This window comes from Eubalaena glacialis, chromosome 2 (assembly GCF_028564815.1).
Source record: "Eubalaena glacialis isolate mEubGla1 chromosome 2, mEubGla1.1.hap2.+ XY, whole genome shotgun sequence".
Classification (NCBI taxonomy): Eukaryota; Metazoa; Chordata; class Mammalia; order Artiodactyla; family Balaenidae; genus Eubalaena; species Eubalaena glacialis.
The window spans coordinates 116,232,474-116,253,067 of record NC_083717.1 but is presented as its reverse complement, the minus strand read 5'-3'; the positions used below and the strand labels follow the sequence as shown (position 1 = coordinate 116,253,067).

At 41.5% G+C, this 20,594-nt stretch overlaps 1 protein-coding gene across 2 annotated transcripts in view; it reads left to right on the top strand.

Moving 5' to 3' along the window:
• The window catches only part of FMN1 (formin 1), a 414,086-nt gene extending 394,763 nt beyond the window's left edge, over positions 1-19,323 (top strand). For both annotated transcript variants that reach the window (XM_061180550.1, XM_061180551.1), the window contains 2 exons: positions 16,723-16,807; positions 19,029-19,323. In XM_061180550.1, coding sequence (XP_061036533.1) covers positions 16,723-16,807; positions 19,029-19,073 — 130 coding nt within the window. In that variant the 3' untranslated portion in view covers positions 19,074-19,323. The remainder of the gene's footprint in view (positions 1-16,722; positions 16,808-19,028) is intronic.
• Positions 19,324-20,594: the final 1,271 nt, after the last annotated feature.

Sequence of the window (20,594 nt, the reverse complement as noted above, 5' to 3'; positions counted from 1 at the left end):
GCTAACTCCTTGCCACTACTAGCTTTTGACACTGATGATAGTTTCTTCCATCTTGAAGATGCTCTAAGGGTATTCTGGGTTTCCTTCTGCAAAGGTGACCGCCACCCTTCTATTTCCTTCATCGGCTCGTCTTCTTCTTCTATTCCTTAAGTGTGGACCTTCCCCAGGGTTCAGATCTCTGTTCCTCTTTTCTGCTCTGTACTCTATCCCTAGTTAACCCCAACCATTCTCATCGCTTCACCTGTCACCTCTTTGCCAAGTCCTCCTACCCAGAAACAACCTCTTAGTTCTAAGTCTTAGACTTAAATCTCCTACTTCACGCTAAACGTTCCCACCGGCTGCCCAACTTTCGTCTGCAATTCAGTATGCCTACTCTGAGGGTCCCTAAATTTCATTTGCACTCTTCTCCTCCTCCTAGTAGCCAAAGGCAGGCTGGAAACCTGAACTGTCTTTAATGCTACAAGATTCACTTTCCACCCGTGGCTAACTTCTCAGTTTTACCTCCTTAGTGGTTATTCTTTTTCACCCTGTTTTCTCAGTGGCTTTGCCTAGTTCGGGACCTCATCTCTCACCTGGATTATTGCTACATCCTTCTGACTGTTCTCTCTGCCTATAGTTTTTCTATTTCCTCTTCATTGGCCCTTAATATTGTATCCAGCTATCTTTCTAAAACAGAAGTTAGATCACATCTATTTCTTTGAACATATCCTGTTTAAGCATATTCTCTTCTGAAATAAAGGGAAGAAAATCAGCCATGATTAGTACTTATATTCATTAACTTTGGGGGCCTTACAACAGCCCTGAAAAAGTGTATTACTATTGTGCAGATAAGCAGAGGAGAGAGTAAATGAATTACCAACATCACAGTTTCACTTCTAAGCAACAGAATGGGGATAATGACCTAGGTCTTATGTGACACTAAAGCTTGAGCTTTTTCAAGTATTCTGTATTCCTCCCAAATTAGAGCATGAGCCTCCAAAAACTTGCCTTAACTCACTTTCCAACCTCATTTCCCATATCCTCATCCCCCACATACCCATGATATTGACTAAGTGTTTCTCACATCTACACATTCTTGCCTGGTGTTCTCATTGGGTAATTTCTTTACGTTGCATTGTCCCAGTTATTTCCTGCTGGTCAAAACATAGTCGGTCATCTTCTAAGGGCGACCTCCAAAACCTCTCCCCTAAAAATCTTCTGAAATACCCCTAAGTAAAAGAATTACATCTTTCTCTGGTCTCGGATAGCATATTTTTCTTACCATCCTTTAGCACTTAATTCCTTCCAACTTGTTACTTTAGCACTTTACGTGTCTTTTTCCACCTTTAGGACATAAACCCATTCCTTATCGTATCTTCTATGGTGCATTCTCCAGCACGGAGCCTGCTAATTGTTTACTGATAGAGAAAGGACTTCACAACATAGTACAAAATGATACTGAGCACTGAAGATCCTGGGCAGTGTGAGTTTGGAGGAGGAAATGATTCCTAAGGAATGAGGAGGCTGGGGAGGGCTTTGGGAAGATGGTTAGCCATAAACAGGGCCACCCTCCACAAAAGCTGTAGAAGGGATTCAGAAGCCAGTACGGGAATGTTGGATGCCAGCTGCTCCCAAATCTGGCAGGTCTTCCAAATCACCTGGAGAGCTTTGTAAAAAAGTAAGCAGATCTACCAAATCAGAATCCCAGAGGATTAGAACCTAGGGATCTGCAGTTTTAGAAAGCTCCTCGTAGAGAGGATGAGCAAGAACACATTTTGTGTTTGGTTGCTTCAGTAAATACCTTGGCTTCATCCCTTGCTGAAATCTATCAGGTCAGCTTTGGAGATGGGAGAAAGAAGTTCATCTTTCCAAGAGATTCTTTTTTTTAAATACTGGTGCTTTTTTTTTTTTTTCTTTTTAAAGGAATTCCTTTATTTTTGTTATTTTTATTATTTATTTATTTTTAGCTGTGTTGGGTCTTCGTTTCTGCGCAAGGGCTTTCTCTAGCTGCGGCAAGCAGGGGCGCCTCTTCATCACGGTGTGCGGGCCTCTCACTTTCACGGCCTCTCTTGTTGCGGAGCACAGGCTCCAGACGCGCAGGCTCAGTAGCTGTGGCTCACAGGCCCAGCTGCTCCGCGGCATGTGGGATCTTCCCAGACCAGGGCTCGAACCCGTGTCCCCTGCATTGGCAGGCACACTCTCAACCACTGCGCCACCGGGGAGGCCCCGGGGAAGCCCCCAAGAGATTCTTACTACGTCCAGCCAAGTTTAGGAACTATTAGACTCAGGTGATCGTGAAGGTCTCTTCCAGCCCTTATTTCCTGTGGTTTTAGGTGGGAAATGAGCTGGACATTGACAGAGCAGATGAATTCAGCTACGTAGAGATGAAAGGGGTAAGGACATCTTGGAGATCACATGGCAAAGGCCTGGGCTTGGAAGGCTGAACACACATTTTGGAAGAATCACATAGTATGATTTCAGGGGCCAGCCTAATTGCCGTGTTTCCTGTGCATCCTCGGAGTACACACCATCTCTCATCTATTTGCACTTTGCATTCCCATAACATAAATGTGCACCACTTAATCAGCTTGATTTAAGCACATACTTTTAAAATACCTATTCATTCTTAAGTGCTGTACAAGCTATGAGACCCTATTCTGGAAGAATTTAATCTGGTGATCACAATGCCTCCTTCATAAAGCTTTCCCCAATCTCTGTGAGCTATCTTTCCTCCAATATTGGGGCAGGGGGAGATGGTTACTGTCTCTTTAATTTTGGCATTAGTGATTTCTTTTTCATTCATTTTCTTATAGACATTTCCCCCTCAAATAAATCATAAGCTGTAGAAGACAAGGGCAATGCCTCATACTTCTTTGTTCTCTGTCTACCATCTTATATTTCCTTATACGTAGTGAGTGCTCAATTAATATTTGTTGAACAAATAAACAGTCACTGTGTTTTCGTTTGCCACATTGAAATTGATTACAGAATTTGCTGTCTACTGCTGATAGATGAGAGATCTTATTTATTTAGACTTTGGTGGTAGAATTCCCCAAACATATCCCATATGGGTTGCTTTTGCTCAAGTATCTAAAATCTTTATAGCTTGGTTAAAGAGGATAGACATGTTCAAAACAAGAAAGACTAGTTAATGGGGTAAAACAATCACCTTCTCTGTTCTTGCCTGTATTACTTTCAATTTGTCTTAAAAAAAAAAAAAAAAAAAGAAAGAAAGAAACAAAGAAGGAAGTGAAGGTCTTTGGGATTCAGGCTGTGTCAAGCCTCACACCTCTTCAGATCTCACATAAGAACCTTTGAGAGCAACCGTCCACGCGCTCTTTCCCTAGCTTCGCAGACAGCAATGGAAACCCAAAGTAAGTCTCCTTCATTCAGCTAGAATATTTCTAAGTTGCTTATCTGTGGGACTCCTGACAGCTCCTGCCTTGGGCAGAGAATAGATGGAATAGGGGGCTGCCTGGGGAGTATGATTTGAGGGGCGCCAGAAAGGCTGCCTGCTCCACCCAATCTCCCCTGCTTCCTCCCCCTTTTCGTTTTAGTCACCCCTGCAAACAGGCTGTGATCAGTTCCAGTTTTTGGTGAGACTCGGTAGGTGGTAAAGGTTTCAAAACCAAAGTGGGAGCGGGGGCGGGAGTTGGCATCTACAAGCACGTGCATGTCTTCATTATCAGGATTGGAAATGTCTTCCAAAGACAAGCAATGCATTGCAATTAAACTTGCAGATTTATGTCCCAGGGCCGGCTTGAGTTTCCAGGCTGTCTCCCAGACGCCTCTCCCCGAACAAGGAAACGCAATGCTGTTACCTTTCACTCCACACCTAAATCGCCCGGGCGGCTCAGGGTGTTTCGTCTACCAAGTGCAGAGTGATTGGCTTTAACTGATCATGCATTCCAGGGCAAGTCCAGGACACCCCCCCCCCCACTTCCACTCCCCTGTGGCCTGGGGGAGACGCTCTGCAAACGGAAGCGGTCTTCGTTCTGCAATTAATCATTTGAAGTCAAAGTGTGTTTGGGAACTACAAGTGATAACCCGCAAAAGCTATCAAGTGGCTGATTGTGTAGCTGGTGAAATGTGGTCTCTAGGAGGACTTCCTTCATTGTAAATAGAAAAATATCTTAGGAATGAGGTAGGGAAAGTTGTCAAATGTAGGAAGTGGAAGTGATGGGCTAATTTATCATGGAATCACTGAGAGGCTAGATTCTGATGTGTAAGGAGCCAAGTCTTTTAAGTCTAAGACCTGCCTTACTTTCCTGCTGGTCTGTCTTACCATGGCTGCTAGTGAGACTGGCCTGGGGGACACAGGGATGGAAGGGTTAGTCAAGGTCAAGGGTCAGACTCTGAAGAGGGAATAAGCATAGAAGAGTGTGTGTCTGTCCAAGTCTGTGGCCCTGCTGGCCTGCCTGAGATAAGTGATTTTGAGGCTACCCATTATTTCATATTGTCTTTGGCTGTCTTCTCTGAGTTTTATTTTCTTACCCTTTGCAAGCATTCCACATAGACGAGTCCATGATGTTTCCATCAGCTGCAGCAGTGAGGAAGAAATGTCCCTTTACACTGGGGAGTTAATGAATTTAGTCTTTGTGTTGTTGGGTTTTTTTTTTAATTGAAGTACAGTTGATTTATGACACTGTTAGTTTTAGGTGGACAGCACAGCGATTCAGTTATACATATATTATGTTGTTGGTTCTTTACTGACAATAAAGAGTGACTTTATTTCATTGGCTTTCATAACTGTTATCGCTGTGTAGTAGTTATATCAAGAATTCAGAAATACCTCGTGAGGGACTGTTGTCAAGGTGGGTAGAAATAAGGGCAGTTCCCAAGGCCCCTGGCAGGTCTCCCTGATTGCATTTACTTATTTAGAACCGAAGATGGATGTTAACCCTCTTTCCCCCAACTGTGGAGAAACAACCTCAATGTCCTCAATGAACTGAGGACAGTACCCGTGGAGGCCTGGGAGTATCAAAAGATGCAAAGAAACCCCACAAAGCTCACACGCCTTCCCTCTAATGTCCAGGCTACTAGGCAATGGCTGGAAGGGTAGCCTGACATAGCTACGCCTTCTAAAAGCACAACGTTAAAAACAACCCCTACAATGTTAACACCAGGGAATCCTAATGAGGAAAATACCGGGATGTTGCCCTCAACCTTCTCCATCTAAAATACATAAACCATGTGCTATTGAGCTTTCTTAAGCAATAAAGCCACTCCCACACCTCCCCAAAGTCTCTTTGGATAGTATTCTTTGCTCCTTGACCTAATGCTACTTAGTTCAAGGCTACAAGGAGATCATAGGAAAAGAGTGGATAGTCAGTTGGTATTTCATCTCTGCAGCTTCTTATACACCGTCTCAGATTTTCTTCTCCTAAAGGGGGACCATAAAAATAGTACTACTTACTTATAGAAGAAGGTGTCCCTAATAATGATTCGTAAAGTCAACCCACATTGGGAAGCCAGACTGGCAAGTTATTTATTTACAAGCATGATCTTCAGTAGGTGCCATCCCACAAAACCTTGTCTACCCTTCAAAGGGCCCCAGGCCACAATTTACGGGGCCATGGACAAGGGCATGTTTTTCTCATGCTCCTTTGCTGATCATGTTCTTCTGTGTATTTCAGAATAGCCACGAGAAGGAAGAGTTCTCGTGCTTGGTAGATTCTGGTTCACATGTCTTTAAATTTTAGGATAAGCCTAGTGACATAGTGATTTGGACCTTCAGTTTTTATTTATCCTGTTTTTCTAGGGAACTTGGGTGTTATTCCCTGTAGCATGCTGACTCAGAGGCCCATTACTACACATACTGGTGCACAGAAGCCTGCCTTGTTCCCTTTCTAGACTATTTTGACCTCTTTAGCGATGACTGATATTGTCTTCTTTAAACAGATTTACATTACAGCTGGTCAGATTTCATGCTTTTACCAACATGCATTTTATGAACTATATTCGTGCAATGCCTCCCTTTTCTTTGCCTTCATCCACTGATGTTCCCAAAGCCATTGACTCTGAATATCTTCAGTGAAGATGTGTACATGGTCTGGGTCACGCAGTGGTTAATGTTTTTAGGTCACACTGTACTGGATGGCTAACAGAGCTTCCTCTTTGAAGCTAGTAGCTCTATAGGCAAAACTTGACTTCTGTAATCCTGAAGTCGCTTCCTCAGTCCCATTGTCAGCATTACAAGAGTTGAGTGATTTATTAACAAGTATGTCCTGGTAATATAACCAGATTGTCTATTTTCCACTTGCTGAAATGAATTGGTCATTTTCATTTGGAGGATTTCTAACAAATAAACCAACAGGCGTTTAAAACAGAATGGTAATTTGTGGGGGCCATCTACCCGTTTTCTTTCATTTTTAAAAAATATTTTATTATTTTTTTAGAGCAGTTCTAGGTTTACAACAAAATTGAGAGGTAGGTGGATTTCCTACAGAGAATTCCCATGTATCTCCTTGTCCCCAAACATGCATAGCCTCCTCCATTATCAACATCACTCATCATAATGATACTTTTTTTTTTTTAACCAAAGATGAATATTATTGACACACCATAATTACCCAGAGTCCATAGTTTTTACCTTAGGGTTCACTGTTAGTGTTGTCCATTCTGTGGGTTCGGACAAATTGCGTAATAATATAATCCATCATTATAATATCATACAGAGTATTTTCACTGCCCTAAAGCTCCTCTGCACTCTGCCTAGCCACATCTCCTCCTTGCCACACAGTCACTCATCTTTTTATTGTCTCCATAGTTCTGCCTTTTCCAGAACATTTACTCATTTTTAAATACTAAAATTAACCCCACTCTTTAGAGCGTAGATTCCAACCTGAGCCATGATTTGAGATCAGTTGTGTCCAGACACCCATTAGTTGCCTGTGTGACTTTTTTTCATTAAAAATATAACCTAGCCTCATACTTGAGAATTATTCAAAAGTTAATAGGTTGACAGTCTTGTTACACTTCAGACAGTTATTTGGAATGGGAAAGAAAGGAAAAGGGAAAGAACAGATGACCCAAAGAAAATGTTAATTGCAGTCACAGAATTAAAGTGGGAGGAACCTTAGGGTGTAATCAGTTGGATTCATTTCATCTTCATTCTAGGGTAGTAAGAGCAAAGGAAGCAAACAGAAATTGGAGAGTAGAATAGGACCCAAATCAGGAAGATCAGTTAAAATTCCCAGAAAGACCACAAAGAAAATGAACCATAATGAAATGTAAGGTAATTTCTGACTTTAGGACAGGGAAGTAAGTGGGTGCCCCCCTGGGCACTTAGTTTTCCCACACTTCGGCTCCTCTGAATCTGTCCCCACGGTGCCTGTCTGTGAGTATTTGTCAGAGACTGTCCATCTCCCAGGCTTAGAACATACCTGGAAAGTACCATGCAGAAGAGAGTGGCAGAACTGGCTATGTTTTGATTTTTACAGATTTGATATTTTATTAGAGCCCCAAAGCTGAAATCTGGTGGCTATGGCTGTCAGAAGAACCATTCTTTTAAGAGGCCTTGTCTTCTTAAGCAGCTGTTCATCTCCCAGATATCCCTGGACAGTTCTTTAGGAAGAAGACTTCTGTTGGCTCTCATTCTCCTGAACAGGAAGGGTATTTTTTTCTCTTCCCCACCTAAGAGATTCAGTGGGTTCTGTTGAGTTCCATACCTAGCGTTTTCCAACGTTTTTTTCTAAACAGCAGAGCTTTTTTTATCCAAATGAAAACATTCATGAAACCCCAATACATAAAACAGATTAAATTAAGCTTTTCTGGTTGAAGCAGGCTTGCAGATGTTGGAGTTAAGAGAATCCTTAACTCTTCCTTCTTTTCCTGAGGCACCTTTGCTGAGGCTCTTTGGAAGACAGTTTGAAAATGCTACTCTAAGTTATTGGTTTTTCCATTAGTGACAAGGAGTACGAAACAGCCTGAACGCTCTACCCCACCTCCTATATCTCACTTACCTCTTGGTTGGCTGGCATGCCCAATCCCTATGGTTAAAAATGAAGGCACTTCTGTTATTGTAAACTTCAGGATGATTTCAGTATATTCTGCCTTGTACATCATGAGCCGATGAAATACTGGATGTCAGAAGAATAAAGACATCGTACTTCTTCAGTCTCACAGAAGGCTGGGCTCTGAGTTGGTTTGATTCAGCTGCAGGAATATACATCTAGCCTGTAGAAACCCCAAAGTATGCCCAGATCTCCCAGAAAAGGAGGCTGTAATGTGGGGAGCCTGAGCCTTTAAATGGAAAGGCGTATCTCTCTTTGGGATGCAGTTGCCTCAGCTGCCTTGTGATCCCAGCTCTCTAATGGGTTAAGAAAAAGTGTGATTTTGTACCTTATCCAGATCTTTTCATTTAGGATGGGAATAATGTTCTCTTGTAGCTTTCTAACTGGAAGCAGAATTCCCTCCCCAACCAACCAAGGTTGCAAATCATTTCTGTAGAACAAGGACTAAGTAGGACCATCTGAGGACACATGTCACTGTCCTATCTCATATTCACGTCTTTCCACAGTAGACTTTGGCAGCAACTGAAATTTACTGGGGCCCTTAATAACCCTCTAGGGATGTGTTATAACGGAAAGGAAGAAAAGGTTTTCAGAAATCACTTTTATTAAAGCATTTGTAAATTGAAAGTAGTTATTTTCTTTCTCTAACTCACTTGTATGTCTTCCTCCCTATATTTCAGAATTTTTTTTTTAGAGGGCATGAGATGTAACCTTTGAAATCAAGTCTAGGTATTTGCCTATGAGTAATCATGAGCAACTATGTGTGAGAGTCTAGCGTAAATATTTAGACCCGAAACAAAAACCGAACCAAGATCTAGGCCAGAACCAAAGACAAGTCCATGAACAATGAAGCCAAGGGAGAGATCGAGCATGGCTGTAGCTAGAAATTGTCCAACCAGTTCTCTTTGACTGCATGCAACAAAGTTCTTACCTCCTAAGTGAGAGAGGCAAATTCCAGACTTGGGGAAAGTTGTATAACCTCTCTGAGCCTCAGTCTCCTTGGGGGCAAAGTAATGTGGATACTTTCAGGAATCCTGGAATATGTACGTAATCTGACATGCATAAATATTTAGCACATTTGGGTGGCCTTATGCACCCTTTCTTTTTCCGTATTTAGGACTCAACCAGCTAATCAATAACTGGAGCTAGATTTTTTAATGCTTTTACATTTTATTTTTTTCCCAAGGATAAATGCAAAAGATAATTGTCCTACAACTTCTGGGTATTTACTAAACATTTAGGCTTGTTTGAGGTAAAGCGGAGAAAAGCTGTCAATGCAAGTCGTTTGTCTTTCACTTAGATATTTGCTAACAACTGACTGCTGCATGGCACAGGGCTAGATGTGGGATCAGGGAGAAGACCCAGTATGCAGAAGCCGTGATCACTGTCTTCAAGTGGTTCCAGTGGTTTGAGGGAAATAGGACACCTATACAGTCCTAAGAGGAAAAGTTCCTAAGTGCCGTAAGAGAGGCACAAAGTGCCCTTTCACTTGAGAAAAGAGCAATTACTTCTGACTAAGAGAGATGAAGGAAGCTTTCATGACTCTGGCACTTAAGCTGAGACTAGAAGAATGGGAAGAATTTGAACACATGGAAATGAGTAAGAAAGTCATTGAGGGAACAGTAAGAGCGAGATGCAGGGGTGAGAAAAGCCTTGGTAGAAAGAAGAGTGAGAAGTTTGGATAGGACGGGGAACACATGGAGTGAGGTGAAGGAAAGGATGCTTGATAAGTAATCACAGATAATAAGTTTCTTTAATTTTCATAGCAATTGTGTTATTTAGGTATGGTATTATTTCCACTTTTAACAGATGAGGAAGTTGAGGCTCAGAAGGGTTAAGTGATTTGTCCAAGGACAGTACTGAACCAGATCTGGGTCTGAAAAGGTAAGATAGACCAGTAAACTAAGTTCAAAACAGGGGGAGTTTTGATTGCCAGAGTAAGGAATTTGGATCCTATACTATAGTTCAAATCCAGCCCACGACTGGTTTTTGTAAATAAATTTCTTAGAACACATTGCACTGCCCTTCATTTGTGTATTTTTTAGGGCTCCTTTCACACTACAGCAGCAGCGTTGAGTAGTTCCAGAGACCATATGGCTCACAAAGTCTAGAATATTGACTCTCTGGGCCTTTACAGGAAACCTTTGCTACCCCGGCTGAAGTTGATTGGGAGTCACTGAGAGTTTTTGAGAAGGGAGGTGACATTCTTAAGAGTTACACTTTGATAATCGAGACCATGTTCATCAGTAGGATGGATCAGAGGGAACTAGATCATTTCAAGGACGACTTCTGTCTGGGTCTCCATCCCTGGGCTCCTGAACTATCACAGAAGCCTTCCAGCAAGTCTCCGGCCAAAACTTCGAAGCTTAGAGAGTCCAGGCGGGCAGCAAAAACGAGTGGTGTGTGCCGGGTATAAGAAAACCAGTTGTGCACACAAGCTGGAAGATGGCACCACTGGACAGCCTCGGGCTGAGGATAGGATGGGGAGTGATGGCAAGGTGTTGCAGACTGAGGTGTTGCCGCACAGAAGTGCCACTCAATGTTGCCGCACCTTCCAGTTTTGTAAGGGAGGTGAGAACTTTGTATTCTTGTGTGAAGTCTCTGCATTACACATGCGAACTCGAGCTCGCATTTATTTAAACCTCCTGTGGTTGATGGAAACTGAATTTACATTTGTTTAAACCCTCCGAGGTCGATCACACTGCTGACCTCTACTTTGCAGTCTCTTCCCACATCATTACCAGAACACTGATGCTGGGTGATTTTAATGTGATCAACGACAGCAGCTTGCTGTAGCTTCTTCAGCAGGTATAGGACACTTTGCCCATGGTTTTTGAAGGACATTTGAGAGACAGGTGGACAGACAGACAGACAGATTGACTGACCACCCAGTCATCCAACCATCAACCTCTCGTCAGGTCAAAGCAGTTTTTAAGACCTGCCTATATGCTCCATCATAACAATGGACGTAACGTAGCCAGACTGTCAGCATATTTAAGCGTTTGTCTTTCATCAAGGCTAAGTTTCGTATTGTATGATACAAAAGCCATTGACAAACAGCCTTGCCCTCCACAATTAGCTTTGCCCTCTAATGTTAAGGACATATAGAGAATCTCGTGAGAATTTGCTGGTTTGTATTTTGCAGGATCAGTTTTGAGCACTGGTGATGTTGTATTCATTCAGGTGAGAGTCAGTCACTTTGTATTTTCATGCACCTGAATGGACATGAATATTTTCTCCCATAACCATTCTTGACGCCTGAATTTTTACAGTTTAGAGATTAATCACTTATAATTATTTATTCATTCATTAACTTACTCAGTATTTATGGTCATATACTATATGCCATTTTACTGTACAAAATGTGAAGGAAAGAAAGACAGTGAAGTCCTATCCCTGCTTTTGAGAAGCTCCAGTCTAGTGTAAAAAGCAGGTGCGTAAAAATGATCACAACACAGTGAAATAAATGAACCTTGGCAGGAGGTATGAACTCTATCCAACCAGATTTCTCTTTCTTTATGTAATAAATGTGCCTTGGAAATACAAGGTTGGAAAACGTTCCATTTTAATGATAAAATGACTTTAAATGTCCTAGAAGGTCTGAGACAGGACCAACCTCATAATTTATGGGGCTCCCTTGTTCAAAAACTAAGAATTTCAAGGGACTTCCCTGGCGGTCCAGTGGTTAAGACTCTGTGCTTCCACTGCAGGTGTGCTTCCACTGCAGGGTTCGATCCCTGGTCAGGGAACTAAGATCCTGCATACCGTGCAGTGCGGCCAAATATATATATATACATATACTAATAATTTCAAGACAGTGACGGGAGTGCATTAAACCAAGAAGCCCCACACGACCATGCAGGTTGCACGTCCGGGCAGCCTCATGGCTCAGCATTTTCAAGAAATTCAAGTGAGCAGTACTTCAGGAAAGTAAAGGATTTTTTTTCGATTTTGTTCTCTAGGTCTCTATTTATTCATGGCATGTATATGCGTGCCAACTACTGTATCAAGGGCTAGGAACACAGCAGTAAAAATGATAGCCACCATCTCTACCCTCATGTATCTTACTGTCTAGCTGAGAGGTTTGTATGTGATAATTTTCGTTAACTGGTCCCATTATGTCTTAACTACGTTCTCAGAGAAGTATTTCAATGGCCAGTGAGTCTTACTTTTTCTTTATACTTTTAAATATATAATATAAACTGAAAATATAATCTTTCTGTGTATAGATATATAATATTCCTATAAGGAACAAGTGTTATTTTGGTTATGAGAAAAACAATGTTAACATGAAAAATATATATTTATTCAGAAGTTCTATACTATTTGAAATTTAAATTTTATTTATGATACCTCCAAGAAACCTGGAAAAATGGGAGGAAGTAGATGGAATCTTCCTTTTGAAGTTGAAATAGTTTCTCGTATTTATTTGGTTGAAAAATTTATGTCATGCCTGCACCGAAGTGTAGCTTCTCATTATGACTTTCAGAATCTGTGTTCAGATCAGAAAAATTGAGCTGAGTTCCCTTGGTTTGCTAAATCTCGGGGTAATAGCGTTAGTTGATTTGGTTTGCCTTCAGGACACGTCTAAATGGTATTACTACAAGATAGTACTTAGCTAATAGCTCCATTTGTTTTATTTGTAGTCAGAAACTACTGTTGTGCATTCTTAAGGAGTAATCCTTTATATCCGTGATGGAAGGTTCCATAATGGTTATCCTTTATTGACCACTTGCTATATACCAGGTATACTAGAGGTTTTACTAGATATATTAATTAATTTAATCCTCACAATAATACCACGGAGTTAATATTGTGTATACATATATATACATATATATGTGCTATATATATCATACCATTTTATATATAAGGAAACTGATAGTTGATTAACTTGCTCCAAGTTTTCTAGTAACTGGCAGAGTTGGAGTTAGAATCAAGCCTCGCTGATGCTGAAGCTACTTGCCACCAAGCTTTGCTTTCTCCCAATCCTTTATGATTTTTCAAGAGTGCCCTGTGAGAGGGAGACATCATAATTGAATGAGAACATTTAGAGAAGAGCAGGATGGAGTCACCAAGATCAGAATTGTCCTCGGAAGCCTGGGGTATGCATGGCAGCCTGTAGTCTGCGGGACAGCCACTGACCAGTAGGAAAAGGTTAGCAGTGGGGACAGGACCTTAGGTTGGCTCCCGGCCTCCACATCCCCAACCACCATCCCGCCAGATACTGAGAGAACGTGGGAAGTGATTGCAGGGCTTCTGAGAAGTGAAATTGGGAATTGGGGGAGGCGATGCTGAGCCAGGAGTGTGGTAGAAGACCAATTCTGGAAGAAGAGACCAGAATTCTATGGTGAAAAGGAACTACTTAAGCAAAAGATGACTCCCCAGAAGTGCCCTAAAAGTTAGGGAGCCCAGAGAGAAATAGTAATTCCAAACCATTCCATTGGAATGTGGATTAAAGGGTCACTAATAAGTGCTCTCTCTGAAAACAAATCTTGCCGGAGAGACGCCAAGAAAAGTAGATGCTACAAGCTGTGGCCTCATTGACAGCACCATCATCTTGGTTTGCAGATTCCTTAGTAGTCAGTCTCCAATGTAGTCTGACCTGGCTTTGATCCTTCTAGCGCATTCCTTTCTTGTGTGGGTATAGTCACAGTTACTGCTGCAAGCAGAAGAGTTTAGTAGGCAGTGTGGTGTATATGCTCAGACCTATGCCCCTGTCCAGAAGTGCCCGTTCTCACGGCAGCTTCGCAGATGTATTTCTTGGGTTATATAAATCATTGCTCATCTTTGTCTCATTTTTACTTCTTTTCTGATGCACAAGTCAGCATGTTGATTTCATTGAACTAACTTGTGTATGTGGGCAGGGAGATTGGATTATGAAGCGTGTGTTTCAAGCAAATTGTGCAAAATTAGGTAAGTAAAGAGCTAAGGCACTCAGCCACTTCTTCAATATTAAACGAGTATGTGATTAATATTGAGTGAAAGGTTTGTATTTGAGGCCCTGAAGAAAAAGCATTTTTTTTTTTTTAATGTCTGTGATTTTGTGGGTCTTTAAATATTTGGTATTTTTGAAGACGTTTTTAAAATAAAGAAACATATTAAGGATAATTTAACACACCCATATTCCCACCACCTAGAATTGTCAACATTTTGCCACATATTCTTTAAGATTTTACAGTTGAAAAATGAAGTATTATAGATAGAAATGAAATTCTAGTAGACATACTACCTCCCAATGTCATTCTCTTCTTCTGTATTTCTAGTGATAAACCTCTATCATGAAACTAGTATCTTTCCAGTCTGCATATAAATATAAATAGATGTTTACATGTATGTTCATATACACTGTGCAGGCATCTGTGAACAACATTGTTTTGTGGGCACTATTCCCCAATATATATACAAGGTAGCATGTTGCATACACAGTAACAATAGTAGTGAACACATGTTGAGTGATTACACAGTGCCTGGAGCAGCACTTTCTCAGTCCTTTCAGTGACTCTGTGTAGCCCACACTGTTGTTGTTATCCTCTTTTCTAGGTGCACAGAGAGGTCCCTTGCCCAGGGTCACGCAGCTAATAAGTAGTGGGGCTGAGAATTAATCTCACAGTCAGGTTCTGGAGCCGAGCACTTAACCACCAGGCTAGATGGCCTCTTCACTCTGTCACTCTGCAGAATTCATCACTCTCTCAATATCATGTTCCTGATATCCATAATTGGTGAATTCAGATCTAGTTTATTCCTTTTCACAGTTATACCATATTCCATTAAATGAATATAATATACAAGCATCATTGCACAGTGCTTAAGACCTGTAAAATACAAGTAGTGAAAGTTTCTATCTCACAGGGTTGTTGTGAGAATTAAATGGTTTACTTCAAATAAAGCAGGTAGAACAGTACCAGGCATGCAGTAAGCACCCAATAAATGTTAGCTATTACTGTTTGCTCTTACCAGCTATCCATTATCCTATTGAATCTGATCACTAGCTTGTTTTCAGTTTTTCATTATTGCATATATTGTCACAGTGAAAGGTGTGTCTAATTATAAAAGTTTCTTTGGGGTATCTCCCTAGAAGAGGAATTGATAGCTCACAGGGTATGTATGTTTTCAGTTTCAGTTGATGCTGCCAAAGCCAGCTGTACCAATTTAGACGCCCTCATACACAGTTTGGCAGTTCCCATTTCCTCACATCCCCAATAACAGTTGATATTGCCTGACTTTGATTTGCCTATCTGATGGATAAGAAATATTACTTTGTTGAATTGATGAACTGGATAAGAAATAATATCATGTTGTGGAATTGAATTTTTATAGCAGCTTTATTGAGATATGATTCATACTGTAAAATTTACCCTTTTCAAGGTGTACAATTCTGTGGTTTTCGGTATATTCACAAGGATTTGCAACCATCACTGCTACCTAGTTTTAGGAGAAACCCCTTACCCCTTAGCAGTCACACCCCTTCTGCCCTCCCCTCGGCACCTGGCACTGCTAATCTACTTTCTGTCTCTGTGGATTTCATATAAATGGAATCACATAACATGTGGATTTTCGTCACTGGCTGGCTTCTTCCATTTACCTTAATGTTTTTGAGGTTCACCCACATTGTAGCATGTATCAGCACTTCATTCCTTTTTATGGTTCAGTAATATTCCATTGTGTTAATATACCACATTTTGTTTATCCATCTAGCAGCTAATATAAATTTGGGCTGTGTCTACTCTTGGCTATTATAAATCATGCTGCTACAAACATTTATATATAAATTTTTGTCTGGACATACATTTTCATTTTCTTGGGTACACATATATTTATATACCTAGCAGTCGAATGGCTGGGTCATGTGGTAACTATGCTTAACATTTTGAAAAGCTGCCAAACAGTTTTCCAAAGTGACTGCACCATTCTCCAGACCCATCAGCAATGTAGGAGGATTCCAATTTCTTCACATCCTCACCTCCAACACTTGTTACTGTCTTTCTTTTTATTCCAGCCATCCTAGTGGCTGTGGAGTGATAATCTCATTGTGGTTTTGCTTTGTACTTCTCCGATGACTGATGATGTTGAGCATCTTTTCATGTGCTTATGGGCCATTTGTATGTCTTTGGAGAAATGTCTAGTCACATCCTTTGCCTATTTTTTAAATTGGGTAATTTGTCTTTTTATTTGAGTTGTAAGAGTCACTCATGTATTCTGAATGCAAGTCCTTTATCAGATGTATGATTTACAAATATTTTTCCCATTCTGTGTGGGTTGTCTTTTCACTTTCTTAATGTGAACTGGTGAATTTTAATATTTGTAGTTTTCATATGTTTCTCCAAAATTTCAGTTTTCAAAATTGTCTTCATCTTACCTACTGAGTGGATCACAAGCCAGAGAGCCTGAAGTGTGCCCTGAGAGTACAGTGAATCCATCTAGTATTCCGTAGGTCAGAAACTCCTGCATTGGTTGCAAAAGCACAGACTTCCCAAAGACATCTCGGTGAGCCTCTCAGCCAGTGAAGGGAATTCACCTTTGATAACCCAGAAGAGTCACCTTCGCAAAGTTTGAATTTAGTAATGAAAAGCACTGAAAACCATTCCTTATATTTTCAAACTGCTAACTGGTTAATTCAACAGCATTTGGATTTCTGTTTAACCTGACCTCTTCCTCTTTCTTCTTTCCTTTTTTCTTCTCCTTTCTTTTCCTCCTCTCTCCTCCCCCCTCCCTGTTTCCATTTCAGATTGAAAATGGCTCAGGAATCAGTCAGCAAGTTAACAGCAGAGAAGAAAGTGGAGACAAAGAAAATTAACCCCACGGCTAGTCTGGTGAGATGCATTTTTCATTCACAGCCTCAAGATTTTTCATTATAACTGAGGTGCACCCAGGAGTGGGTCTGAATTTAAAGGATAAAACTCAGAGGAATGAGTAGTATCCAGATTCTCAATTCTCATCCCAGAGTAGCATATGGGTAAGAAAGAATATAAGGGAGGACAGAGTGAGGAACAAACACAGCCTCAAGCGCTCTTCCAGCAAATTCAAACAAGGTCATTTCCTGATAAACCAAATGTAGTCACTTGCCACTTCACACCCTTCCACACTGCACCCCACGCCATGATCCCCCTCATCTCAAAGCACTGTTCTCCTGAAATGTTTAAGTATTCTCACCCTCACCAGTTCCTTTTCCCTGTTAAGGAAAGGGGCAGGGATTATCCTCTTTTGACAGTTGGTAAAACTGAGATGCAGAAAGATACAGCTTACCTAGGATCACTTCACAAATGGATAGCCAAAACCAGATCGAGACTCTGAGTCCCCCGACAGCTCTCCCTGGGCTAGAAGCTAAGCAGGCTAGTCTGTCTTCCTAGCTGTGAGGGGAAACTGTCGTCCTCCACAGTCCCATTTTCAGTAAGGATCACAAGGAATCTCTGTTACAGCTGGAAACGCTAAATGGGTTAGGAACCCAAGGTGTAGAGATCCAAATCCCAGATCAGCCACTTGCTAGTTGTAAAACCTTAGTGAAGTTACTTTGCTTCTTTATTCTTCACTAGTACTTTTTTGCCGGCTGCTTTAAATCCTTTGACCATCTAAGCGGGGTATAAGTTAAAAGTGAGGTTATTTCTATTGACTGACCATGATGTTCTCATCACAACCCCATCAGCAGCTCAGTGAATGTTGAGTGAAGTCGATGAGTGAGAAATGGAAAAGTCAGGGCCATACAGCTGGGCCAGGGACAGCCATGGTTAGCTCACAGAGCTCCTACCTGAATGGACACATCCTCTGTGCCCATTTGACCATGTGTTTGTGGCACTCATTTGTGCATGATCTTCTGTGGGCGGTGGGCTCAACTCTTATTTCTGTCTTCCTCCCTCATTAGACACTGCCCTTTTCCCCAGGCCTCTTATTTGGGCCTCTATCCTAACTTTTACAGCCAAGCCTTATTTTCAGGGGCAGAGAGAATGGACTCAGCCCTGTAGACAAAGGGGAAACAGTGGGTGGACCATGGCATTCTTTTATAGGTGACCTCCATGGCGAGCAAGCTCTCAGCTGTGATCCTCTGCTTCTTGGGGTGGTTTATTTTGTCGCCTGTTTGTTTTGGTGGAAATTAGGGAAGAGCTCATAACTGATTCCTGATTCAATTTCACAAGTCAGGCGTGGTATCCAAACTCAGGATGTGTGTTTAAAAATTATCTTAAGTTTACATCTAGGCCAATTTAGTAATTCATTGCATTTTCACATCTCCTAGATCACAAGAAGCTTAGGACCTGTTCTCAAAGGGCATCTCTCTGCATCTGCTCTTTGCAAAGGACTGTACTTGTTCCATCTCTTTTTTAGCCTTCTGTTTGTCCACCTTGAAGGTCAGACACACCCATGTGTCTTACTATGCTTAATATATTTACTTCTAAGTCCTAGAAACAGTGAGGGTCTGTGTTTCTGTTCTGTGTACTCTTGTTTATCTTGCCATCAGACTTCCATGTCCTTCCTCATTAGAAGGCTGTCCCTGGGAAGGAAGCTCAGGAAGAACGGAGCAGAGCATCCTTGGCAAAATGGGAGCTTCCGCCATTCTGCAGAGACTAAATCTCATCATCCTCCATTTTGCGTAGCCTCTGTTCAGTCCTGCCAAGTTGGTCATATGCAGACACGCTTGACTTGGAAAGCGTGATTTTTCATATCTAGACTTCCTAGAAACTATTTCTTGAGCATTCCCTAATGGGAGGAGTCTTTGAGTAACACTACGAAGTTAGGACCTTTGTCACAGAAGATGAGAACAGAACGGAACAGCCTGGCATTGTAAAGGCCGGTGTTTTAGATGGTTATAGTTGGTTGACTAGCTGGTTATTTATTTTGTGTGTTTGTGAGGTGATAGGGTGGGAAGGGTAGGAAACTGAGGGTTTCTGGGAAAAAGGATAGAAATCCTCTCATTTCTAGGGCATTCGGTACAACTCTATTCAGCATTCTAGACTGACGTTTGAGAAATGTACCAAAATTTGAGAAAGATGAAAATTTTTAAAAAGGAGTTATACTAAACTCGATTTTTTTCTCAAACAACAGAAAGAAAGACTGCGTCAGAAGGAAGCCAGTGTGAGCACCAACTAACACAGAGACACAGGAAAACAATGACGGTGAGACGTAGTACTCTGCATGATCCTTTGTAACACCAGCGTTGCAAGAAGTTCTCGAAAGATATGTCACTAAATGTTTATTTTGCTCATCTCTTTCTGAGCACCCCGTGCCTTCTTAAAGAAGTCCCTTGTTAAGCCATAGGAACAATGAAAAACTGCTGAAGAAGTATTTGATAACTGCTTCTTCTAGAGGTCCAAAGTTTGCTCTCTTATGAGACCAGAAGAATTACCAAGATTTTCCAATTTTTTTTTAAAAGCAAAGATTTCAGGCTTTCTAACCCAAACCTGATATATATAAACTTGTGACAGAAGAAGAGAAGGATGTTTTGTGACAGTTGCCTTGAGCAAGTTCAAGCCTTGGTCTTTACATACTGCTGGTTTGATTATTGATCTTAATTTTGATCCTATTGCAGCAAAATCCTGAAGCACCCTTCTCGCCAAAAATGTTGAAACTTACCAAAACTACTTTAAGAGGTCCAAGACTATCTATTTCCCACACTCGAAAAACGGTTACTTTTTCATTGTTTTTTATGTAACAGAACAGAAAATGGAATTATACATGGATGGAGAAGGGGGTTAAACATGGATGGAGAAGGGGGTTAAACAGCCATAAACTTCATCTTGGAGAACAAATTATGATACAGGGAGTCGGCATCAGCCATTTAGCGAGACCCATTCTTTTGTTTTCATATCAGTTCATTGGGGTTTCCTGGACCACTAGGGATTCTCCACCCCTTCTGTGCCAGAAGAAACTGTGATATCTGAGCGGGGACAGACTTGGGGTCAAAGCACCTGCTTGGACGAGTGACCCAGTATCAATCAGAACACATCTCACACCTCAAATCATCTATGCGTGGAGAACACCTTGTTGACCTACAGCTGAGCTGTACACCGTGTTCTGGGACCGGATGTGGCTGGACCTCTCCCACCAACTGCCCAGGAGGCAGTTTCTAGACAGGAGAGCAGATGCTACTTGCAGCCCTTTACCATGACCTTGACCGACAGGCATGTGACATATGGTGAAGCAGGGGTTTTTTAATGTCAAAAAAAAAAACACAAAAAACTAAGGGCAGAAAAAGAGTTCTTTACATCAAAATGGGAAGAAGGTGATTACATTGATATTGAACTTTGAGTGGAACATCATACATAGGCAGCTTTTTCTGACCCTGGAAGCCCATGTGACCACTGCCTCTTGAGTCACAGGGAAACCACATTGGACCTCTCTCCTAACATTTTTTCCTTAAGCCACTACTCTTCTAGTCTATCTTGTGAGGAGAGAAGAGAGGAGACTTGGGGTGAACTGAGATGAGGATCAAAGCCTATCAGGTTTCAGCCTTGAAAGGAGAGAGTCCCAAGCTTTCTCCTCCAATTGGTGGAGGACCGTCTAGAGATGAGCAGAAACTTTAAAACCCTTCCCCATCCGCCTGCCATGTGTGGCCTGCCCCTTGCCCCACCATCTTCCCAGGAGCCTGAGTGTCTACCCAGGACATGCCTG